We start from the raw sequence: 25,989 nt of genomic DNA, 5'->3' as shown, positions 1-25,989 counted from the left end.
CAGAGAATTATAAGTTGAGATAAACCCTTTCCTTCAAGTTGTTTATGGTCATGGTGTTTTATCACAACAACAGAAACCCTAACAAAAAGGGTCATATACTGAATGACTATATTTATATGATATATTCAGAAGAGCAAAATTCATGGAAACAAAGATTAGTGCTGCCAGGAACAGGACAATGGGGACGGGGAGGGACATTTCTTCATGGAGTGCTCACAGTATTCTGGACTTAGTAGTGACTGGTACAGAACTTTACAAATATATTAAAAAGACCACTTTTATGAACCTTGCATTATGTGAGTTAACAGTGCCTCTGCCCAGGGGCCTGCTTGAATCAGCCTGCAACAGGATAACCTATGTTCAGAACACACAATCTGCTCAAATGAGGATATGATTTCTTTTCCTACCAATAAATCCCTATAGTAACCATTAAATCAAACCCAAGGTAAACAGAGCCAAAATCAAAGGGGCATATATACAATCTGCAGTTAGCCAGCAGGTACAGGATGGAACCAACTCAAAACTGTACAAGGAAAAGTGCTCTCGAGCATGCAGCTCACTTCCTGCTGATCACAACGACTTCCACAAATCTACAACCTTCGGCCTCCTGAGGAGAAACTCTGACTGGTAGAGTGAGGCAAATAGCATTCTCTCCTCTGACTACAGCAACACCTTGCAGAAGGCCATTGGGAGCCTTCACCTCAAAGCACTGCTAAATTAAGCAAGTCTATGTTGTACTGAATTAAGCCAGACCCCTTGGCGGACTGAGAGACTTCTTCAGGCAATGGTTGAGAAAGCAGGAAATCAAGAGAAAACAGCGCAGGGAGCTTGGCATCGCTTGACTCGTTCTGTTCAAGACTCTCCAACACCAGAAACATGTAACCATCCCTAGTACAACCCCTCCATCTTCTGTGGCCATACAGACATACAGATCTGGAGCCACAGAGAGGATTCGAACCATGCTTTTTAAAACCTACTAGTACATGCCCAAGGACAAATATCAATTTCACTGTGCCCTTCTATCAGTGCTGAATGAACAAAATGAGGTCATAAAAACCAGGGCACAGCGCTCAAGAATGGCCTACCATAGAACATGTTCCTACTCATAACTCCACGTTATACCCCATGCGGGGATTATCCTCAGTTCCAGTCACTGACACCAGCCAAGCTTCTTCCTGGATCCGTTTCCATGGAACAACCACTAAAAGACCCCATGAGGACTGTATACTAAATGATCTCCCTCCTCTATCCAGGCCCTGCCATGGAACTGAAGACAAAAAGCCATCAATAAAGTCTCTCAAATGTATTAAATCAGGTCGTGACACAAAGCCTTCATTCACCTAACAGGCATTTAAAGCACTGAACTAAGACATTTGAAATGCATATTGTGCAGAACAGTAATTGGTAACCTTTCCATAAGACTGATGCAATCTGATTATAATTCCCAAGTGTCAGCAGTCAGTTTTTAAGGTAAAAGAAAAAGGAAGTGGGACGGCTTCAAGCACTCAGGGAGAGGTGTAGGAGGGTATCCTTTCCCTCTGACAGCAATTCTCATTTGACTGAAGGCTGTTAGAACAAGCTCAGACTCAAAAAAAAAAAAAATTCTGTCACATTAGAATCGATTGAAATGCAATCAAGATGAAACTTACTGGGTTTAACATACACACTAAGCCTTCCCCGCGCCCCTCTCTGAAGACACAGAAAGAGTGGAAAGAGCATGTATGTGAAGTTGTGCCTATCTATGCTAAAGATGAAAGGCCAGTTTGCACTGTATTCTCAGGTGAGATGTTCGTCCAGTCAGCAGTTAGGCTCTGCTGCTACTGCCTAGCTCCAGATGAATTTCCATCATGCCACACAAGGCACAGCTCCCAAGGCTGGCAAGGAAGTAAAAGTTTTCAGGAAAGGAGTATGGGATACAGAGCTGAGGGATGTGGAACCTAGAAAATAACTTATGGCTAAGCTACTGCTCTCCCCTCCCCCATCTAAAGCTCTACCTTAAGCCACAAGACAATGAATCAGACTGACTCCGGGGACCAGCTATTGTTACCACACAGCAGCAGCAGTTGGCCTCTTTCCCCCACACAGTTCAGTCTTCTCTCCCTCACTACAAAGTGGTTTCATCTGGAAAATCAACAACCCTGAATGCTCAGGCTCAGCTTCCCACATCTGCCCAACTTTCTATCCAGCAACCACTGAGTCTGCCAGTTTAACTAACTCTGCCTGCAATGGGAAGAGACACTGTGTCTGCACACCCACTGTGTAAGTGAGCTCTGTGGTCAACTTGCAATGCCTCACCAATGCTACTGAGTTTGCATGACGTCCACTTACTCCTCACTCCCTACAGGCAACTCAGAACTAGCACTCTCACCAGTAAAACAGAAGAAGATCCAGAACCAAGAACTACACAATTGAAAGGAAAAATGAGAGGATTATTCTATTATTCCCGGTAAGACACCAGTGGGTGTCAAAGGCCGCATAGGAAAGCCTCCTTCATTCAGAATCGACTGCTGCTATCAAGTCCACGTTGGCTGAACTGTGAAGTATGTATTTTAAAGAGTTGTTAGAGTTTGCAAGATGGCTCAGCTGGGTAAGAACTTACCCCAAAATCCTAAAGACCCAAGTTCAATCTAAATCTCATGATGGAAGGAAAGAATCAACTCCCAAAATCAGTACCTTAGTAAGTATCGAACACCGTCACCTGCATCCTTCAGGGGTTCCAGGTAGATCTCCAGCCTCTTGTAGGACAGAACCAGGTTGAAGAGATCAAACGCTGTTGACTTGGTAGGGGCAGGTGAACACTCAGGGAGACCCTCAGGCATCCCAACATCAATGTATGCACTCTGACATCAATGTCCTCTGACATCCATGTATGCACTCTGACATCAATGTCCTCTGACATCCATGTATGCACTCTGACATCAATGTCCTCTGACATCAATGTATGCACTCTGACATCAATGTATGCACTCTGACATCAATGTCCTCCGACATCAATGTATGCACTCTGACATCAATGTCCTCTGACATCCATGTATGCACTCTCTCCATGTGTGTGTCTTTGTTTCTCTCTCTCCTCGAGATGGCACAAATTTAAAATGCAGGCCCTTGCACAACTCACAAGCCCTTAGCCTCCATAGCCCCAAACACTCCTAAGTCAACCACTCATTACGCCAGAGAAAAGGAGGTTAAAATGTTTTCAAAGGAAACTTTAAAAATCATATAAAGACTTACCTCAGTAAAAATATTTATTTTCCTATCTTACATTCTCTTTCTTAGCACCTTTATTATGAACCTGAAAAAAAGAAAGTAGAAATTACTATTCTTTGATCATCTTCCACATACCAGCAGGGGATTACAGAGCACTGAGGTCGTCAAAAAGGGACCACCAAGAAACAGAGCCCCGACAGAAAGGAAAGCTCCTAAATCAAGGATCCACAGATGATTGGAGCTCTGCAGCAGGCTGGGGGCTGGGTATAGCGCTCCTGCTCCAACCAGGACTCTCTCAGTGGGTAAGCCACAGACCTCTGCGCTCACTGTTCGCATGCCTACCGAGCACCCAACTAAGAACATGAGGGTCAAGGATCGCACGTACGACCCAGCCAGGGACTCCTTGGTGTCTCTTGAACACATATGTGAACATTCATTCTTAGCTTCTTACAAAGAAGAATCTGCCTCTTGCACTCTCTCTAATGCTTGTTATGGTTCCTATAACTGCCTTCTAGGCACTAAGAGTGTAACAGGGAAGAAGAGGAGGAGACGAGTTTCCTGACTTGCAAGGCAAAAAGGAAGACTAGAGTCAAGTCTTCCCTCATCTGTTTAACATCTGGCTTGTCCCTATCAGGTGTTTGCTTGAGTGCTAGGCATTCTTCAGAGGATGGTCATGATACCTCTCCAGTTTCCAACATAAATGTGGTACAAATCACTGACTGAACAAGGTGCTGGATATAATAACACTGTTTTTACTGAATGCCATACTTGACTGGCAACAGAACTCCAAGTCTTTGGGAAATGCCTAGCAGCATCACAGTCACAGTGTATTTAATAGAGGACTGAGTAATGCAAGGCTAGAAAGCAGGAAGGAAGCCTTGGACACCAAACCACATCTTGTGCTCTATTCTCAAATGTACTGATTAGTGAGTGTACTAGGGCAAGCCTGTAATCCCAGCTGGTTGGGAGGCTGAGGCAGAAGGATTACAAACAAGGCTTAACGACACAGTGAATTCAAGGGCAGCCTGAGAAACGTAGTGAAAGTATATCCCAAAATTTAACAATAAAAGGAGGGAAAAGCTGAAGCTGTTAGCGCAGTGGTAGCATGCTTGCCTAGTATATAAGAAACCCTGGGCGATATATAGCAAAATAATTTTTTTACAGAAAGTTGATAACCCTTCTCAGTCTAAGATCTAACATTCCTGTGGCTTTTCTCTTGTTCGATTTCAAATAAGTCAAGGATAGCTGGGTGTGGTGGTGCACACCTCTGATCAGAGTACTCAGGAGGCAGAGGCAAGTGGATCTCTACAAGTTTGAGGCCAGACTAGTCTACAAAGCAAGTCCAAGATAACCAGGGTTATTACACAGAGAAACCCTGTCTCAAAACAAAGCAAAACAAGGTCATGGTCAAGGAGCAGGAAACTGAAGAGGTAAGGAGGGAGAGGTAGGACAGACGTAAGTGTTAAGCTCCTCTTCCACCTTAGGATGTCTATCAGTATCCTCCGTGGTGCTCCTTTTATAGATAAACCAATTCCAGCTTGGAAAAAGCTAGACAGACTTTGGAGTCATTCCTTTAATGTGATTTTACTTTTTTCTTTTATTTTCCCTGAGAAAAGTAGGAAACAAAGTGCTGAGATGTGCCCAATACACACAGCTGTGCTGCACTAAACTCCAGGACAGGCTTTGGGGCAAATGCACCAAGTACAGCGGATGTTTGTACAGATGCAACTGAGTTTGTGATCCCAAGCACCAGGCAAAACTCATAAAGGGACCAAAGAATGACATGTAGAAGTAATCCCACAGACACCTTAACAGACATAGGAATGAGAATGCCTTTCAGGAAGCACATCCAAATTCAGGTTCCATAAAAGGCTGACAAGAAACCATGGAAACCTTAAGGGGAAGGTGAGAAGCTAGAGCAATGCTAAAAGATCTGGCTTCAAGTCCGAGGACCACATGGTAGCTCACAACTATTTATAATTCTAGCCCTAGGGAATGCAACACCATCTTCTGGCCTCTATAGATACTGTATGCTGTGGTGTACATTTAGGCAAAATATCTATAGACATAAATTGTTTTTTTTTTTTAAAGAATATCTTTCTTTTTTAAAAATGAGGCTGGAGAGTTGGTTCAGTGGTTAAGAGCTCCTGTTGCTCTTACAGAGGAACCAGGTTCGGTTCCCAACACCCACATGGTAGTTTACAATCATCTATTACTCCAGCTCCAATGGATCCAATATGCTCTTCTGACCTCTGCGGCATGCATATGTATCACATACATACGTACAGGCAAAAACGGACATATAAAATAAAATTTAAAAATCTCTTTAAAAAGGAAAGAAAAAAATGTGAGCCTTCTATTTGCCATGATGCACTGAGATGAATGAATACCCAGGGGCAAGGTAAGGACTGAGACTACGGGGACACAGAGCCAACTGTGGTCATCTATGAAGTCCTAGAAATTAGAAAAGGAAGAATGCAAAGGGCATGGACACATAGTTCATGGAAAAAATGCAGAGCTGGTAAGATGGCACAGAGGGTAAAGTGCTTGCTGTGCAAGCATGAGGACCCAGGTTCAGATCCAGCACCCACATAAAACAAAGTGTGGTGCTGCAGAGCTGGAATCCCATTTTTCTACAGTAAGATGGGAGGCTAAGATGGGAAGATAACTGGGAAGTCTGCTGGAGCTAGCCTGCTGGACACAGTAACAAAACAGAGATTGTCTCAGGTGGAAGGTGAAGACTGACACCCAAGGTTGTCCTCTGACCTCTACATGCACAGTCCCCAAACAAGAGTGACACAGTGCACACATTAATTTGGGCTATGTGTGTCTTAGTTAGGGTTACTATCGATATAATGAAACACCATGATCAAAAGCAAGTTGTAGTGAAAAGATTTATTTGGCTTATACTTCCACATCACTGTTCAACACTGAAGGAAGTCAGGACAGGAATTCAAACAGGACAGGAACATGGAGGTAGGAACTAGTACAGAGGCCATGGAGGAATACTGCTTACTTGCTTGCTGCTCATGGCTTGCTCAGTCTTTAATATAGCACCCAGGACCACCAGCCCAGGGATGGTACCACCCACAGGGCCTACATCCTTCCATATCAATCACTAATTAAGACAATGCCACAAGTGTGCCTGCAACCAGATCTGGAGGCATTTTCTCATTTGAGGTTCCCTCCTGTTAGATGACTTTAGCTTGTTTGACATAAAACTATCCAGCACAGCATGTAATCTACAGATGATTTCACAGCCTGTGGTGTACGTTTATGGATTACATGGAAACATACTCATTGTATAAGACTCAAGCAAAATTGGATTTCATCTACACAGAATCCGCTACTGAACCTGGGAAACAACCATACTCATGTGAGGTCAAAGTGGTATAACTTGTGGAGAAAGGAAGTCTTTATGTCAGTTAAAACACCCGGCTCACTTACCCAGCAGCCCCTCTTGTACATCAGAAACATGCTTATCTGTATATAAAAACCATAAACACACAAGTGTTCTCCATGGCATGATCTGTAAGACTGAAGACAACATGGATGTCTCCAAGTGGGGCTGGCTAAGCAGATCCAGGACAGAGAGGATGCCTAGCGCTGTTTACAAATGTTTTCTGGGGTTGGAAACACATTGGCTCAGAGGTTAAGAGCACTGGCTGCTCCTGCAGAGGACTAGTTTTCATTCTCTACACTCACATGGTGGCTCACAACCAACTGTAACTTCTAGTCTCAGAGACTCTAATGCACTCTTCTGCCCTTTGAGGTCACTGCACACATGTGTCACACAGACATACATGCAACCAAACACTCGTACATATAAAATAAAAATGAATACAATCTTTAAAAAGTGTTTTCTGTAAATGAGCATGTAAACTGTGTAACTAATGGAAAGCAGGTGAAGGTGGGCTGAAGGACACTGCACTTTATACAAAGAGAAAGATTACAACCTACTGACATTTGCTTGTATCTACAAGAGAAATGATGAACATATTTATAGTAAACAGATAGAGGCTATGGGGGGAGTACCCAAGAGAAGTTGGAAAGTTGGCTTTCTAAACATGCCCACATTATTGAAGTGTTTGAGTCATGTGAACACTTTGTCCATATAAACAGAATTCTTAAATGTTGAAACAATACTCCCGCAAAGAGTACTGTCTATAAGCCAGAGTCCAAATTTAATGATTAAGAGGAAATATTTCCCTGAAATTCTATACTGAATGGCAATTTCAGTATGACCATGACCAAGAGTTAGCATCTTCTCTCAGTCGGCTGAGTCTCTGAAGGAGCAGGCACAGTGATGACTTGGCAAATGCAGATTGGCCCCTTGCCTGCCCGGACTCCAGTGGTGGCCAGTAGTCCTGGAGATATATGTTCTACTCTGCGGCTGTTTCTCCATTTTCATGTGTATGTGATGCATGTCTCTGTGCATGAGTGTGCAGATGTATACGGAGGCCTCAGGTAGATGTCAGGAATCATCCATGATTGCTCTTTCACCTTATTCATCGAGGCAGGTTCTCTCAATCAAACCCAGAGCTCACTGACATGGTTGGTCTCACTAGCTAGCTTGCTCTCTGTGCCATCTCTGACTTTCAAGGCTGAAATTGCAGGTGGGCCACCACACCCACCCAGCATTTGCCTGGGCTCCCTCCAGTGCTAAGGCAGGCTTGTGTCATAGCACTTTAACTAGGGAGCCATCTCCACAGCCCCTCACCTGGCACTTCTCCCAGGCTCAGCTCACATTTGTCTGCATAATAAAGAAGCCCCAGAGTCTTATGAAGAGCAGCTAGCTGGGGGAATCACTAAGCATGGAAAGCAAAGAAAGAAGTCCACCTGGGGACAAGGTGCTCAGGCAGTTGTTGTGCAGCTGGATTTCCTATGGGCCCACTCTGATGTCAGATAGCTCAGACACCAGGAGACAGCTCTTCATACACTGCCTGCTTTCTACAGTGTTTTCAAACACATTTCCTACTAAGCAGTAATAACTGAGAATTACTGAAATTAGTCTAAGAATGACCCATTCGAAAAAAGTTATAAAGAAAAGGCTAAGCTTTGCAGAATGGAAAAGCAAATAAAGCAGCAGATTAAAATAACTCACATTCACCTAATGCTTGCTGAGGCCACTACCCTACATGAGGCTTTCCTCTGAAGATGTTTTAAAAATCATGGTTCTGACAGTGACTGTGATTTTTAAATCTTCAGAATAAAGAAATCAAGTTAAGATGGAAGGATCTAGAAAGGTGAGTAGCTTCATTTCGCAAGTCATTCTTTGGATTCAGTTTTTGTTGTTAGAAATCAACCAGTGTGTCAACATGCCAGTATAGTCCCTATTTCCCTGAGGCAGCATCATCAAGACACACTCTTAATTCATAATTCATATTTAATTCATTTAAGAACAGGTAGGTTGTGCTGGCTGGTCCTAGGTCAACTTGACACAAGTTAAAGTAATCTGAGAAGAGAGAACCTCAACTGAGTTTAGCTTGTGAACAAGCCTGGGCTGCATTTTCTTGACTGGTGACTGCTGTGGGAAGCCCAGCCCACAGTAGGTGGTGCCACCCCAAGGCAGGTGGTCCTGGACTTTGTAAGAAAGCAGGATGAACAAGCTAGTAAGCAGTGTTTCTTCAAGGCCTCTCCACCAGCTATTCTTCCAGGTTCCTGCCCTGAGTACCTACACTGGCTTTCTAAAATGATGGACTGATATGAAAGTGTAAGCAAAATAAACCCTCTTCTTCCCAAGTTTCTTTTGGTCATGTGTTTACTATGGCAGAGAAATCCTAACTAGAACAGGAGTGTTTTTTTTAAATAATGATTAATAAAAACAACCAAAAACAATTGGCCTTTTTTTTATCCTGGAACTGGATAGTGTTTGCCTAACCCAATAAAAATGAATTACTTTCACTTAGATGAATTTTCAACTTACAAGGGTTCATTGTAACTATGGCTAGCCAACTTTAAATGTAGCATCCTTATTTTCATAAGTCTTTACTTTTAGATGTTAATTTCCATAGTGCCTTTCTAAAGTAACAAGCAACACAGAATAAATGTTCTATAGCAAGAAGCAACTTATATTTAAAGAAAAAAGGGCGAAAATAAACTTTTTCGGATTTATACAATTTGAAATTTACTGCTGTAGCTACAAATGGACTGAGTTGAACTTTTCTTTATCTTTTTTTTTTCCTCTAGCATCGAGAAGTTTCCAATGAAGACAAGCTTGTTTGTGAGCTAACCCCTAGAACTGCTTAAATAGGTAATTTTAGCACTTGAGCACATCTGTATTCTCCAAATGCACTATTATCACTAAGTAGAAAAGGCCCCAGGGCTACACTGACTGGTACTCAATGACACTCCCAGCTGTCTATCACCATCCATAAGGCTGCAGACGCTTCCAGCTCCACTCTCACCTCATGTTGCTCAGCAGTCTAATCGTGACCAACATTTCCAACAAGGATTCCCATCAAAGAGAAACAACTGCAGATGAACAGGTACTAACTCTGGCTCATGAGAAACAGAGATGATAATCCATGACAGACTCACTAGCCAAAGAGGCTGTCTTTTTATGTATCAGATTCACAGAATTTTATTTTTACTTCCCAGTGAAAAGTGTGTATTAGATTCGGCTGTTATAATAAGCTAGATAGTGGGGGGGATGCTTTATATAGTGGTTCTCAAGAGGGCAGAACTGTGCCCATGGCACACTGTTAGTTATTGAAGAGACTCCTAGACGGCAGCGGAAAGCATCTGCAGTGTTTTGGGGCCCTGGATCTGCAGCCAGCTAATAATATGGGAGGTAGAGGTGATAATGTAGGCTACCCTGGTCCATAAGCTGCTCACTATAAATTAACCTAACTTTAGGATTCAATACTGAACCATTTGGCAAGTTACTCTGGGAAACACCCACTACCCTGCCCCAATTATGTAGGCCAGCCAGGTAAGGGAAAGGGAACTGTGTGAACTTTCACACAGCACATTACACCTGCACCCACTAGACACATATGGAGCCAAGTGCAACAATTTCAATCTTCTAGTTCTTTATTACTGGTGATAAGCATGAGGGATTCGTGTACTCCCTTAAATGTGGAGAACTAAGGCTCTGTATTGGTTACAATGTAGCCTGGAATACAGCATCCCTGGAGGGTTGTATTATCTGAGCCTAACCAGACACAGGCTGTGATTTATCTTGCATGCTGTCACTCAGCCTACGTAGTTTTTCTCATTAGCATCAATTACCCGAAGCAACACGGTTTTATCTCAGGTCCCAATCTTTGTTCCTGACTTTGAGACTCTCAGTCCCACAAGTGCATGCGTGTGTGTGTGTGTGTGTGTGTGTGTGTGTGTGTGTGTGCGCGCGCGCGCGCGCGCGCGCGTGTCCCCAAACATACTCACTAGCCGCAGGGTGCGTGGCATTACGTCCTACCTAGCGGGGCATCTGGGCTGTACTAACGCCATAGCACGTATCTTCCCCTTTATTTCTTCTTCACATCTAAAGGAGAGCACTCCACTGACCTTGGATCATGTATATGAAAATACATTATTTATGAACTTCGAGTCAGGGTGTCAAACGTTAGCAACAGAAGCAAGAGGCCTTGATTACGAACTTCACAACCGCTCACCCGAAGAGTGCGATCTCAAGCCTTGGACAAGAACCAAACTTTTCTAAGTTTCTTTGCCTGAGGCAAGCCTTAGGCTATCCTCCGGGCCTGAGATCCTTCACCCGGCGCACCCCTCATCACTCCCAGACCGCAGCTGCTCACACACAGGGCCAAAGGATGGCTTCTGAACACTGAGAACTAGGGAACTTTCAGGGACAGAACAAAAGCGGTGGGAAACTTTCTCCCTGGAAACGTGGGACGCTGCGTGCGTGCAGTCATGGGAGGGCTTGCAGACACACCCTCTGCAGCCCCGCGCGAGCAGGGCTGGCGAGGAGGATGGAAGGTGAGTCCGGGGCGTGGGCCGTCCCCATCCCACCACGTCGAGCGGCTTCGGCCAGAGCGCCGCTGCACCTCACTGCAGTTCCAGCGTGGGAGCTCGCAAGCAAAGCGCCCCGTACCAAGCCAAGGCTGCCGGGGAAGATCGGGCCGCGGCCGCGCACAGGGACCCCCGACGAGGGAAGCCCGGATCCGGTGGCCCCGAGTCGAGGCCGCCCCGCCCCGCACGAGTCCCGGGACAGCGCGCGCCCGGAGGCGCCGCAGCGACCTCAGGGGCCGCCGAGGACGCGAGCCTTCCGTCCGCCCCGCTCCCGGAGCCCGGCCTCGCCCTCCGCAGCCCCAACGGCCGCCTCGCTCGCCGGTCCGCCGCTCACCTCCCGGACCACCGCCGCCGCCGCCGCCGCCGTCGCCACCGCAGCTACCACCGGATCTCGCGAGACTTCGCTCCGCCCCGCGCTTACCCTCCTCCCGCCCGAACGCGGCGGGCGCGGAGCCCGTCCTGGAAGCTCCAGGTAGCGCCGTGCCGACACCGGGAGGTTTACACCCTGCTTCTCTTCTCCCACCCGGCATCCGCCCGCGCCCCTGACCCGGAAAAGTCTTCTCTCACCCGGACACCGCCGCGCTCACACCTGGCTGGCTCGGAGCGCATGCGCACTGGGCTGCGGAGCTGGGAGTTCCTTGGTTGCTGCACAAGCTCTGGCTGCGCCCAGTCAGACGGTCAGTCAGCACCTGCTACCCTAGCAAGCGCACAGCTCATGCTGCCTCACTAAGTGCATTCTTGCCGCCTCCCCATTCCAGAAGGAGGTTGCAGCGGATGAGCAGACAGGCCCGTGGAGTCGCTGCGTCTCTGATGCCACACCCGCACCTGTAGGAACCCCTCTTGAGTCCTGCCTCACTCCCCATCCCTCTATAGTTCTCCAGAGTGGAAGAAATGATCCTGGCAGGTGGTCTGTTAGGGTTAGGGTTAGGGTTAGGCTTTTCACACTTTCACCAACTCTATAGAGCCCTACGAGCAAAATAATGTTCGAAAACAGTGGGAGAACCCAGGATAGAATGGATCATGGACATAGAACGAGAGCATACCTGAAGTTAGGTCAGCAGTTCTCAACCACAGGGGTCACATATCAGATCCTGTGTGTCATTTACATTGATTCATAACAGCAAGATAATTTTATGGTTGGGAGATCACCACAAGACAAACTGTAGTAAAGGGTCCCAGCATTAGGAGGACTGAGGAGCACTGCACTACTGTGTGACTTCTTCCCAAGGAAGAGAGGCTGGCATAGTGAGATGCATCAAAGTGGGTACCCATAACCTCGTGTCTTAGAGTTTACTGCTGTAAACAGACACCATGACCAAGGCAACTCTTATAAGGACAACATTTAATTAGGACTGGCTTACAGGTTCAGAGTTCAGTCCATTTTCATCAAGGCAGGAACATGGCAACATCCAGGCAGGCATGGTGCAGGAGGAGCTGAGAGTTCTACATCTTCATCTGAAGGCTGCTAGGAGAAGGATGGCTTCCTCCCAGGTCACACCTCCTTATACTGCTACACCCTGTGGGCCTATGGGGGCCATTTTTATTCAATCTTGCTTTATATATTCCTGTAAGCTGGCCCCTCTGTGACAGCTTCTGCAGAATCAAGAGCCTGGAATGTTCTAGCTCATCCCTGCAAACTGCACTGAGGCCTGTTAAGCCTCACTGGACAAGATCCTGATGATCTTGTAGTGTCAACAAATGTGGGCCCACACCAACCTTCCTTACCTGTGTTGCCTGGAAACCACTTCTCTTAATAGAAACCGAACATGACAAAAAGGGGGGTGGATGAAGAAAGGAGATCCCATCCAACTGGTAGCTACCAGTTCAAGCACAGTTCATTTGTTAGCTTAGGCAGTCTTCCCAGAGACTTCTATAGGTAGGTTCTCCAGGGAAAGAACCAATAGATGCATGAGAGGATTGATTTATCATGGAGGCTAAGACCCACAATGCTGCCAGCAAGACTAGCAACCGTAGAAGTCTGTGACATAAGTCAGTCCAAGTCCAAAGGCCTGAGAACCATAATTGCTGATGATGTAGCTCTCAGTTTTGGGCTGAAGGCCCAAGAAAATGCCAGGAGTTGGGAGGGAACTGGCCTAAGTCTCAGAGTCTGAGAATCAGAGTATTTGAAGTTCTCCTGGTGAAGAACAGAAGACCAGTGTCTCTGGCTCTAGAGGACGACACCAGTTTGTCTTCAGCTCTTAAGGCTTGTTCAGCCCACTGAAGCAAGTCTTTTCCAGGCCTGCCTCACATTTTCACACACCTCAGTGGAAGTAGGTGGTGTTTCTTTTTCACAGATGAATACAGCAGGAATCTAGAAAATGAGTGAACTTGCCTAATGACACACAATTGGTAAATGGCAGTTAAGAATCTCATTCTAGGTCACTGACTCCAAACCTACAAAACTGTGCTTTGGTGACCTACAAATTCTTTCCTATTCCATTGTACATGCCTATTGTATGTAAAGGCATGTACTGCTAATACTAGCCACCCTATCTCTGGGATCCACATGGTGGAAGGAGAGAACTGACCCTTACAAGTTGTCTCTGACCTCCTACCCTACAAATTTCCTGAGATCAAGATTTCAACATAAAGTTTTCCATGTTTCTCTCTGGGACCATACCATCAGTGGTCTCATAGAAAATAAGGGCATAAATAGATTTTGTAGGATGAACTAAGTTAATATTCATGGTGTATATGTAAAAGTACATTACACAGACTGGGACACTCTTACATGGGAAAGAACTTTGTCATTCCTGTCTCATTCCTCTTTTTCCAATATAAACTCCAAATCAGTTTGGAGGATCTGCTCGGATGTGCAACTACAAGTACTTTCTAGCACAATGGGGAAAAACACAAAACTATACTGGTCTTACCTAGGCCATACTGTCCTTGAATCCACTACAGAGTTAGAAGAACTTGAAGATCCTCTGCCTCTACCTCCTGAGTGCTGGGATTATGGGTAAGTACCCACACTTGATTTGTGGGATGTTGGAGATTGAATCCAGAGCCTCATACACAGTAGAAAATAGCTCTGCCCATTGAGCAGCACTCTCCAAACAGTGTATTTCCTCCTAGTCATTGATGAGACTGTCCCTCTCCAGAGCTTTCCCAGCTTCCTAGAAGAGGAACCATATGTTTTGTTTGTTTTGTCTTTTGTTTTTGTTTATTTGTTTTTTAAGGCTCCCCCCACTAATACAGGAAAAGCTACCCAGACAGTTTAAAATATCTTACTCTGGAAGTCACTATAGAGAAAGCAGCCATGCATACATGCACAAGCAAGCAAACAAGGGCACAGGGAAGATGAACAAAGCTGAAACTTGTTAACAAAATTGTGGTGGGTCTGGGGTTAACATCAGTGACATTGTGAACAGAGAGACAGGTTTATAGGAACTGTCTATCACCTTAGGCCTTGTCACTCCCAAACACAGCCATGTCCCATGTTTCCACAGTCTGTTACAGAACTGACCCTCAGAAGAAGGAACAGCATCCACAAGGACATCATTGTTTGACTACTAACATGGGAAATGATGACTACATATGTATCTTCTTAAAGGGCAAGGTATATTATATAGTATGTGATATCATTAAGGATGTAAGGTATCAAAATGTCTTTTGATACATGAGGGATTTTATAAATGCCAGTAATAGGGTTTGGTTAATGCCCCGATAAAAACACTTTAAGCACTAACTGGCAAGTATCGTGTTACTAGCTGTGAGCAAGACCATCATTTCATGTTTTAGAGTAATGGACGGAGGAGTCAATAAGAACAAATGAGCTCCCTAAGAGGGAGTTGGGGGATAGATGGCTTAATGTGCCACTGTGGGGACCAGTATTCAGATCCTCAGGACCCACATAAAATCTGGCATCATAGCCCACATTTGTAATCCCAGTGTTCTTACAGCCAGATGGGAGGAAGAGACCATTGAATGGCTGGAAACTTCAGGACCAGCCATCTTGTCATACTTGGGCACACAACAAAGAGACCCTGTCTCAAATGAATGCCTACATTGTCCTCTGGACTCCATACACATGCTATGGCACTCTTCTCCTCTCTCTCTCTCTCTCTCTCTCTCTCTCTCTCTCTCCCTCTCTCTCTCTCTCCCTCTCTCTCTCTCTCTCTCTCCCTCTCTCTCTCACACACACACACACACACACACACACACCATATACATATACAACATGATTGAAATGAGTTCTTAAGTATATACCAGAGACAGTAGGTGTCTTAGCGTTCTCTCGCTGTGAAGAGACACTAGAACTAAGGCAACTCATAAAAATAAAGCATTTAATTGGGAGATGGCTTACAGTTTAGAGGGTTGGTCCATGATGATCATGATGGGGGGCATGGCAGCAGGGAGGTAAGTGTGTGCTGGAGCAGTAGCTGAGAGCTTTACATCCTGATAGCAGGTGGGAGGCAGAGATAGCAACACTGGCCTGGCATGGGTTTCTGAAACCTCAAAGCCACTCTCAATGACACACATCCTCCAACAAGGACACATTTCCTAAGGTTCCAAATAGTTCATCAACTGGGGACTAAACTTGCAAATATATCAATCTGGGGGAGCCAATCTCATTCAAATTCCCATAGGAGACAAGGTAGAAAGGGATAACATTCTAGAGACAGGAACAAGGATCAGCAAGAAATACTGTGGATAGCTGGGAAGACAGGGCACCTGGGTACCTTTGGAAGTATTGGAAGCCATGTTTGCAGCCAAGTGTGTTGACACACCTGATCCCAGCACCAGGTAGGCTGAGGCAGGAGGATTTTTTTAGTACTAAGCTAGCCTGAGCTACAGAGTCAGATCAGACCCTACTTCAACTACAAAAAGATCTGCACATGCCATGAACATGTAGAGACACTGGAAAATAGGTGATTGAACTGAATCAGGAAAGTCCCCAGATGTAGATTGGGTCAGCCCAATCTTATCATTGTGGAGCCCTCCATCTCTGTCCAAGGGCTTGATCAAAGGTGGTTTGATCACTTCTGTTGCTATGATAAAAATACCCTGTTAAAATGCATCACAGGGAGGAATGTTTATTTGGTTTAGAGTTCCAGGCTACAGTCCATTGTTGTGGAGGAAGTTAGGGGCAGGAACCTAAGCATCTGGTCACATCATCTCCACAGTCAGTAACAGAGAGAAGTGAGTGCACCCACACTGCCTTCCTGCTCACTGTCAGCTAAATTTCTCCACTCCACCTCTCAGGCTCTGTCCCAGGAAATGGTACTTCGGTCTTTCAGGGTGGATCTTCCCACATCAATTTACAGACAAGACACACCCAACACAAAGACACACCCACAGGCCATCCCTCAGTAAGATGTTTCTCAGGTGATTCTAGGATAACAGTTAAGTGCAACCAGCAGACGATCAGCCGTAGTGGACAGCCATTGCTTCTGTGTGCCAGGACCAATTCTGGCATCCCAGAGTCAACCTTGAGATACAAAATATCCACCTTCTTTGCTACTAGGACAAAGGACATGATGTCTCCAGCCAGCTACTAGTCCCATAGAGGCTATACCCCTATATGACCCTCTATCTGTTGACGTTAGTGCCAGCAGAGCAGCAGCCTTGATCGAATGCTGACAACAGCAATGGTACCAGCCAGGGTGAGCTCCTGACACCCAGCACTTGGAGGTGGTAGAGGGCTGTTAGCCCACCTTTCAGTGGTGGTGAGCTCACCTGGTCAGACCTACAGTGTGGTCTGGGGCACTATTAGAAGCTTAATGGAAAGTTCTCCCCTCTTCCAGTGCCTCTGCGGGCACCTAACATCCTTTACCCTTCCACCTTTCTGCTTAAAGCAGCTAGGATTTCTACTCAAGAAATCTGATCCTACAGAGGCCAAAGCAAGCTGGAGTCTGGAAGACATGGAGGAGAGGTTTGTTGGCTGCAGGGGCAAAGGCAACCTTCTCGGCTGTAACTGAGCATCTCTTGGAAGTCAGCACACTCTGTGGTTATTAGTGCTTTGCCTATATGGGATGGGAGGCATCAAGGCAAAGAACAGAAAAGCCAAAATATCTTGGCTCCTTGCTGACATCAGCATGCTGCTGGGAGGCCTCCAGACCCACAGAGCCCTGGGCAATCCCTTCACTGAACTAATAATGACCCAAGCATCCACACTGGCACAAGACGAAGGCAGTGGTTTCTGAGGAGTAAGCATGCACAAACCCCAGCCTTGTCTGGGCTGCTCTAACTGCCGTGCAGGCTCTGTGTGCATCCTTCTCCCCATTAGTCTTATCTAGGTCAACCCTGTTGGGATGCACACGTTTCATTCTGGAAAACATATCCTCTCCCTGCTCCTCCCCACCCTTTGATGGGCAAAGTGGTCTAGGAATTCCCACCATTCACACAACGAGTAAGGAGCAAAGTTGAAGGATGTCTAGATTCCATGCTTTTCACCACTGCGTTTAATGACGTGTGCTACCCAACCTCATTACATTGGAAAGTAAGAAGTGTAGCTTTGAACCAGCTCCCTCACTTTGCTGTAGAGGACAAATCCAGCTTTGTCTCTTACTTTCTGCTCAAGAACACACTTTCTGTTTTGTTTATTTGGAACAGGGTCTCATGTAGCCAAGGCTCACCTCAGAGAACTCCTGATCCTCTTGTCTCTACCACCCAAGTACTGGGATTCTAGGTATATTACAGGTGTTCACTGCACTGCCTAGCTTTGAACACATATCTTCAGGCCCACTATGAAATGAAATTGACAGGACCATCTTCATGGAGGTTGATTATCACTGGTGCTGCTCAGCAAAGTATCTGGCTCCACACTATCTATGCATGGGTGATGGTACTTCCTGGCTCCCTTGGTCAGGTCACAGTCTGGTCAAAGATTGTGAATAGAGAGAGAATGTGGCAGTTTCTGAAACAAAATATTAAAAGCTAGAGTTTTATTAATATTAATTAACTAATAATAATGAATAATATTAGTATTAAAAGACAGGGTTCTATCTATCTAGCAGGGCAGTGACCTGGACAGTGGTGGCTCTGCCAAGCAGAGTCCCCAGCCCACACAATATGAGCTAAGCAGGAGCTCTCTGGTTCTAAGCCATCTAAAACTAGGCCTTGATGGCTGTCCCAGTGTGCATTGACCTGTCTTGACTGACTGTTTTTTCCTCCATAGTTATTAGTCTTGCATTTGTGGATTCGACTGAGGAAACGCTGTTTTAAATGGCATCTGTGCTGAGGGGATAACCCAAGTAAGCAGTAGGGCAACTCATTATACCACGATACTCTGCAGTGTATTAAAGCAATCCCAAGATGGTTAGTCTACTGAAGGTTACAAATATTATGTCATCTTGCTTTTTAAATATTCTATTGTGTGTGCTGTGTGTGTGAATGTGTTTGCCTGTGTGTGGGTACATGTGTGGACATGTGCATGTAGAGGCCTGAGGCAATGTCTCAATCAGACCCAAGAGCTGTCTGATATGTATAGTCTTGCTGGACAGCTTGCTCTAGGGAGCCCCAGTGTCCACTTTTGTGTAGGTTATGGGGATCCAAGCCTTGGTCCTTACTGCTGGCTGATAGACTAACCACTTAGCAATTTCCCCTGCTCTATCATGCCTTCTATATAAACAATTTGAGCATCCATGATTTGGAAATCCCTGAGGGCCCTGGATACTTAAGAATGACTATACATGCAACATGATTCTTCACTCATTGATTCAAAGTGTTGTGCTTAGCTAGACTATAGGAGAGCTTAGGCTGAAGCCCTGAAGATTACAGCTGTAAACATCTGCCCAGTGGACCAGCCTCCCACCACTGCCAACCTGAGATTGCCACATAGTTGTGATATGTCCCTGCAGGTCTAGAATTCAGACTCCACTTTTCAGTGCCACATGGACTGAGTAAACAAAGATGCAGAGTTAAAAGAGGTTATCATAGGAAAAGGGCAAGCATTTGGAAGACACAGCGTGAAGTGGGAACATGCGGGCACTTTATAAGTAACAATACCTTGCAGGTAGTACAAAATCACTGGCAAACCCTAACATGGAGTATTACTTGTGTCTGCTTTCCAGATGCATAGCTGCTTTGCAGTAGGCCCTCATCTCTTTAGCTTTAGTTACTTAATACCTTCATCTTGAGTCCTACCTTACACTGAACACCATCCACACTTTGGCTCCCACTCCGGGATCTATCTAGCATGTCTTCCCTCCTTGTCTACAGAATCCTTGGGCAGGTCTTTTGAGGGCTGGGTGGTACTGTGACCATGCCCCAATGAGTGACCCTGACCCTGTCATGTAGGTGCTTCAGTCATCAGATTGCAAATGTAGGGGATGGCAGAGCCTTGGCTGCCTTTCTTTCAGCCATGTGACAAACATTAAGAACACTTGTGCTAAGAAGTATCAGCCTTGGCTTCCTTAGTACTTGGTTCAGTAAAACCAAAGCCTTGGGTCTCAGTGAAATGGTTGTTGTGCAAGCATGAGGGCCTGAGTTTGAATCCCCAGTGCCCATGTGAAAAGATGGCCATTGAGGCACTTGTCTGTAATCCCAGCACTCAGGAGGCAGCAGGTAGGGGCAGTTCTAGTACCTACTCGTTGACCACTGAGCTCCAGTTTCATGTCAGAGCCTGTCCCAGAAAATAAGATGGAGAGCAATTGAGGAAGACATAATGCCCACATCTGGCCCCTCACACTTGTACACATACATTAGTATGTACATGGGACACTAACACACTTTCAAAGCCTGACTACCCACATGACAGACATTTCTAATAGGATCGATCACACAGTGAATATTGACCAAAAGCCATTCAGGGTTTTCTTCCAATGCTTCCCACCTGTGGCTTTGTGGCCACTGAACCTCAGTTCCTCAGATGTAAAATGGGATTGAAGACAGCACTTACCTCATACAGTGTGACTCCAGGAAGACACCAACTCAAGAGCATTGTCAAGTTATGAAGAAGGCAGTGAGATCCCAGCCACTTTCACATCTATCATAGCTGCTTCCTAACCTCAGCTGTAACCACTGCTCACATGCCCCTGACGACATCACCCTGGATGTGACTCATCACATCCTCTGACCCTTCCTGCCAACTCAAAGTAGCTTTGCTAAACATTCCTTTCAAAGATGGAGACTGTTCTTGGAACTCTCCAAATGGGTTCTACATTGTCTTGGGAAGGGTCAGGGTGCAGGCAATGATTCAGACACCCAGTCCCCAACAGGAAGCCCCAGTGGGTCCTTGGGAAGTTTATGCCTGGTGACATTTTCTTCAGACTTCCTAGAGACAGCTAAGAAAATATGGGCTCACCCCAGTCTCTCTCTTTTGTGGTCTTGACATCTGGCTGTGGCATGGCAGGGGTTTGTAGCCTCTTCCTGGTAGAAGTGGTGGCTACCTGTTGCCAGGTGAGGACCAGGGTCCAGGCATCATTAATAACATGAGAATGAGCAGTACATGGCTTTTTTTTTCTTTATTTCTAAAATAAAGAAATGGCTTAAAGAAGTGGGTCTCCTGATCTGATATCCTAAAACCTGTAGAGCAGCAGTTCTAAAACTGTGGATCTCAACCCCTCTGGAAAACACAGATTACATTGGGATTCATAACAGTAGCAAAATTACAGTTATGAAGCAACAATGAAACAATTCTATGATTGGGGTCATCACAATGTGAGGAACTGTGTTAAAGGAATGCAGTGTTAGGAAGGTTGAGAGCCATTGGTGTAGGCCATCAGAGAGAGCACCTTCTGGCGGCCTCCCCTAACTTTCCCACATCCGGAGTGCAGTGGGCACCATTTAGATTTTTTGAGGTTTCATGCTGAACACAACTGTATTGTTATGAAAGGATAGAAGCCAGAATATTTGCCCCCCACACCCAGTGTGTTAGACACCAAGGAACCTTGGAGGAGGGAAAAAAGTCCTCACACAACTAAAAAAGACAATTGTAAGCTTGACTTCTTGATGGAAGTTTTTTTGAGGACCCAGCTATGAAAGGTTGCCACTGGGACACAGGTGGAAATTCACAGGTATAAGGTTGGAATTGAAACAGCTGTTCTCCTGGGAGGAGATGGGAACAGATATCACTTAGGGGGTGGTGACAAGTGCCTTAGGAGAGAAGCCAGGAGCCAAAGTGAAAAGCTATGGTTGCAGGGATCTCAAAGGACCATGGCAGAAGACAGCCCTCTCCTTTCTTCCCAGTCCCACGTCGACACAGGACTGCTCAGATGCACTTCATTCCCATCTCTTCTGAGTCATTTGCCTGGAATAATGAGCTCACATTCCAGAGCCCTGCTGACCCTCCTGCACCCGTGCTCAATGCTTCCTGTAGAAGGAAGGCCAAGTGTCAGCTTCTAACAAGGTCTAGCACTCCAAGTTGTACACTGGTGCCAAGCCATGTAAGGGGTAAGAGAGAAAGGCGGAACCATGAGAGGAAATGTTTTTCACAACTTTGTCAAGATTTAAGTATTATTCCTTCAGTTGGAAGGAAAATTTACCTCATAATTACAAAGAAAGAGAGCATTAAGGCCTAGTGGCAAAGGGTACTCTACGCTGAGCATACATTTCACCAAATCTCAGTTTCTAAATGCTATCCAGGGAAACAAACCAGAGTTCCAGCAGAGGGGAGGCACATGGAAAGGATCCAGGAAAGAGGAATGGTGACCAGGATCCAGGAAAGAGCAATGGTGACCATATCTGGGATGCTTTCAGCAAAAGAACAATGGTAGTGTTGGATTATAAATCATACAATGCAACAGATGCCACTAACCTATACAGATAGGAATCGGGAGGGAGGAAGAAAAGGAAGAAGGGAGGGAGAGATTCCTTTCTTTAAGGAGGACTTATAATTAATAAGTGAGGAAGAAATGAAGGAATCAGTATAGTCTCCATTGGACCACAACATTGATTTCTAAGAGTGAGGCCTCTGAACCAAACAGGCACCATGTTGATCAGGTGACTCAGGTTACAGTTACCACTAATAAGCCATACCAGGGCTGCATGCTTAGCACAGTTTACAGCCCTTGCTGACCCACATGATTGATAAGGACATTTCTCCAGTTTTGTAAAAGCATTATGATCCTGAAACTTGTATATTCAAAAGCTAGACTGAAGACCCTAGCTGAGTATGGTAGGCTAGCCTGCAGTCCCAGGACTCCTGAGGCTAAGAAAGAAGGTTGCAAGTCTGAAGTGAACCTGTGCTACATGCATGGTACAACTGTCTCAGAAAGAAAGAAAGAAAGAAAGAAAGAAAGAAAGAAAGAAAGAAAGAAAGAAAGAAAGAAAGAAAGGAAGGAAGGAAGGAAGGAAGAAAGAAAGAAAGAGAAAAAGAGAGAAAGAAAGAGAAAAGAAAAGAACCCCAAGTCACAGCAGAGCAGAACAAAAGTAAAGCATTTTAGAACAATCTAGGCCTTGTGTTGAGGCTTTCAAAGGAGATCTTCATTCAGCATCACCCATGTAGCATCACGCTAAACTGATGAAGGTGAACACATAGGCATCCTTCCTAAGGATTCATGAAGGAAAATGGAGTAAATGTAAGAATGAGGGTTCAAGAGCTGGCTCTGTCATTACAAGCATGATTGCTGTTCTCTCAGAGGACCAGAGTTTGGCTCCCAGCATCTACACTGGGTGTCTCGCGACTGCTTGTGACTCCGGGTCAAAGGGCATATGATGTTCCTTTTGACCTTTGCAGGCACTGGCATTTGCATGTGCACACACACAGACATGCATATACACAGAAATAAAAATGGAGTCTTTCAGAAAATAAAGCAAGGGACCAGAAAGATGCTCACCAGCTAAGAGCTCTGGCTGTTCTTCCAAGCAACCTGGGCTCAAATCCCTGTACCTACATGGAGGTTCACAACTGTCTGTAAGCCCAATTCCAGGGGTTCTGATGCCATCTTCTGGCCTCTGCATGCATGTGGTGCACATATATACATTCTGACAAAACACCCATAACATAAAAAGAAATCAATTAAAAAAATTCCCTAAGTAGAGAAAATCCAGAACCATTGTGAACGTCCCAGATGCAAGAAGCCAGCAGAAAGGCCTGGGAACATTCCTGAACTGGTGGCGCTAAACTTGAGCGCTTGAACAAGAGAGAGATGAATCAACCCAAAGAGAATATGAGAATGCCGGTCAAGGGGGGCAGTTCTCAAGAAAGATTTAGGTGTGTATCTTCATTCATTTTCTGTTGCTACAGGTAAATCTGGGAGGTTGATAAAGTAAAACATTTTGCTTAGCTTCATGGTTTTGAAGACTGAAAGTTCAGAATCAGGCAGCCCACTTGTTCTGCCTCTTGTAAGAGCCTGCCTAGGTATGTCACATGTGATGGAGGACATCCTGATGGGACTGCATTCAGTAGGGAGAGAGAGGTCACATGTTGTGACAGAAGCTAGGAAACCATGGGGGCCAGCCATGGTCTGTGTGTGTATGCTTATGTATATTCTCATGTAAATCTGTGCATGTGTATGTGCATATGTGTGTGGAAGCCAGAGGTGGACATCAGCTCTTCCTCAGCTTTGTGATAGAGTCTCTCTATATAAGTGGAGCTGAACTGTCTGGCCAGCAAGCTCCAGAGCTCTTATTCCTCAGTGCTGCAAATTCAGGTACCTGCTGCCATCCTGGTTTTTACCTGGGTGTTGGGAATCCAGACTCAGGACTCAATGCTTATATGGCAAGCACTTTACTGGTTGAGCTATCTCCCCAACCCCACCCTCAACTTCAAGCCTTGCTCTCTTTTATAGATAACAATTTACCCTCTTAGGAATGGCCTGGGCTCCTGTCAGAACTACACATTCCTTCTAAGAGTATCCCAAAAGAGCCAATGTCCTAGGTACCTCCCACTGGATTCCACCTCTTACAGGCTCCTCCATCTCAACAGTGCCTTTCTGGGGACCAAACTTCTGGGGTGTGAACTTTTAGGGGACAAACTTGGACTCTACCCAAAGCATAGCAATGTGTTTGAGGAAATGATGTAGTACCCATCACTATGAACATGGGCTTTAAATTGGCTTATGTATTTGCCAGCACCACCACATTTCACAGCATCCTTCCAACAAACCAAAGAGGAGAAAGAAAGAGCTTATAGGAACCCTTCATGTGTAAGAAGGGACATTGTGGTTATGGCATTGTCCTCAGTCTAAGAGAGAGTGACACGCCACAACAATGGGAAATAAACCTCCTGGCTGCGTGCCTGCTCTTGCAAAGCCTCATGGGAGCCTCATGGGAGCAGGCAGAACTTGGGCATGAGGGTAGAGGCATACAAAGGGAAGTCCAGAGCAGGGGCAAAGTATGGAGGGTGAAAAAGAAATGGCATGAGGGTAGAGGCATACAAAGGGAAGTCAGAGCAGGGGCAAAGTATGGAGGGTGAGAAAGAAATGACCGGTTTCTATTTTTTTTAAAAAATGGAGGAGAATATTTTGAGAAGCACTGTAGAAGTAGAGAGAGAAAGGATGTTCAGGGGGCTTAAAAGGAAGATTCTTAATATTTAACTTTGCCTTGACAATTCTTTATTTATTTTCTTCTGTGGCAGAGTGTCACAATGCAGCACAGACTGGTCTTGAACTTGTAACTGTGTCCCTTCCATCTCCTGAGTGCTGGGATTACAGTAGGATATGGAGAAGACTCCAGATCCCCAGACCTCCTCAAGTTGTCCACATATTCAGGTGTCTCTCGTGTGTGTGTGTGTGTGTGTGTGTGTGTGTGTGTGTGTGTATTCATGTCTTTTGTCTATTTGAGAGTGTGCCTGCATTTCTATACAAAGTTGCACATATGGGGGTGTGTCTAAACATTTGCATGTATGTATCTATGCATATACACATGTGTATATGTGTGTCTAAACACACTATCTGTATCTTCCCCATCTGAGTACCAACCAAGTCTGACTAATTCCAGTGATCAGACAATATCAAGGTTGGTCAGTGTGGTGTGGCAGAGATAAAATTTCTTATTTGCTTTGAGACAGGGCCTCATTTGATGGCCCAAGATGTCCTGGAACTCTCTATATATCTCCAGACTGGCCCAAAACTGACAGTGATCCACCTGCCTCAGCCTCTCAAGATCCTGGAATTGCATGCATAAGCCACCATTTATTTATTAGTTCTGAGGGTTGAACCTAGAGCCTTACAAGTTGCAAGCAAGTGTTCTACTGCTAAGCAGTGTCCCTAACTCTGTCTGCATGTCTGTCTGTGTGCCTCTGTGTGCATCTTTCTACTGTGAATCTAGATATGTTGCTATGTCTATGAGGGTGTGTGTGTGTGTGTGTGTGTGTGTGTGTGTGTGTGTGTGTGTGTGTGGTGTGCATCCCGAATGTCTGTCTGTGTGCCTCTGCCGTGTGTGTGCTGGAAATCATTTCTGTGAGAGAGAAAACAAGTAAGTTTCTGCATATGCCAGAGGAAAGGCAAGAAGTCAACCTACATAGGAGGGAACAGAGCGCTGGGTGGGAATGGAAGGCTCTCAGGAGCCAATGACCTCTTTGCATTGTCCTTTGAATTTCCCCAAGAATGGGAACAGGGCGTGGGTGGCAAGTCAAGTCAGTGCTTTCTAGAGACCTCAGAGGGCATGTTGGCACCAGCTTACATTATTTCTCACTGCTTTACAACTGTGGAAACTGAGTCTCATGGGTAATATTTTCATAAACTGAAGAGGAGCAGCCAAGTGCTGAGCCAGCAGAGGCATCTGGTAGGCCAGAGCACACTGAGGGGCAGCGAGAGATTTCCAGTTGCATACATGCATTCAGGTGGTGGGCAGCTGGACATATGTACATGCTTATGGAGGCCAGGGCACAACCTTCAGTTAACCTTACTCCTTAGTAATGTCTACCTTTTCCTCTCTCTCTCTCTCTCTCTCTGTCTCTCTGTCTCTCTCTCTCTCTCTCTCTCT

The 25,989-nt window shown here is 45.5% G+C and overlaps 2 protein-coding genes across 5 annotated transcripts in view; one reads left to right on the top strand and one right to left on the bottom strand.

The window, feature by feature from the left end:
• The window catches only part of Mrtfb (myocardin related transcription factor B), a 174,173-nt gene extending 153,926 nt beyond the window's left edge, over window positions 1-20,247 (bottom strand). The window contains exons 1-2 of one of the 4 annotated variants that reach the window (XM_031363061.1): window positions 20,021-20,247; window positions 3,232-3,292 (exon numbers count right to left, since the gene is read on the bottom strand). The gene's annotated coding sequence lies outside the window, so the exon portion shown is untranslated. Of the gene's footprint in view, window positions 1-3,231; window positions 3,293-11,512; window positions 11,644-11,745; window positions 11,764-20,020 lie in introns of those variants that run through there. The other 3 variants (XM_031363068.1, XM_031363054.1, XM_031363075.1) reach the window with 3 other exon arrangements.
• Window positions 11,080-14,972, top strand: LOC116086230 (serine/arginine repetitive matrix protein 1-like). The gene is made up of 3 exons (XM_031364586.1): window positions 11,080-11,145; window positions 11,201-14,137; window positions 14,628-14,972. Exons 1-2 carry the CDS (start codon window positions 11,080-11,082, stop codon window positions 11,906-11,908), a joined length of 774 nt encoding a protein of 257 aa, XP_031220446.1. The 3' UTR covers window positions 11,909-14,137; window positions 14,628-14,972.
• Window positions 20,248-25,989: the final 5,742 nt, after the last annotated feature.

This window comes from Mastomys coucha, unplaced genomic scaffold (assembly GCF_008632895.1).
Source record: "Mastomys coucha isolate ucsf_1 unplaced genomic scaffold, UCSF_Mcou_1 pScaffold12, whole genome shotgun sequence".
Lineage (NCBI taxonomy): Eukaryota > Metazoa > Chordata > Mammalia > Rodentia > Muridae > Mastomys > Mastomys coucha.
Note: the sequence above shows the minus strand (reverse complement) of the source record. Positions and strands in the feature narration are given on the sequence as shown.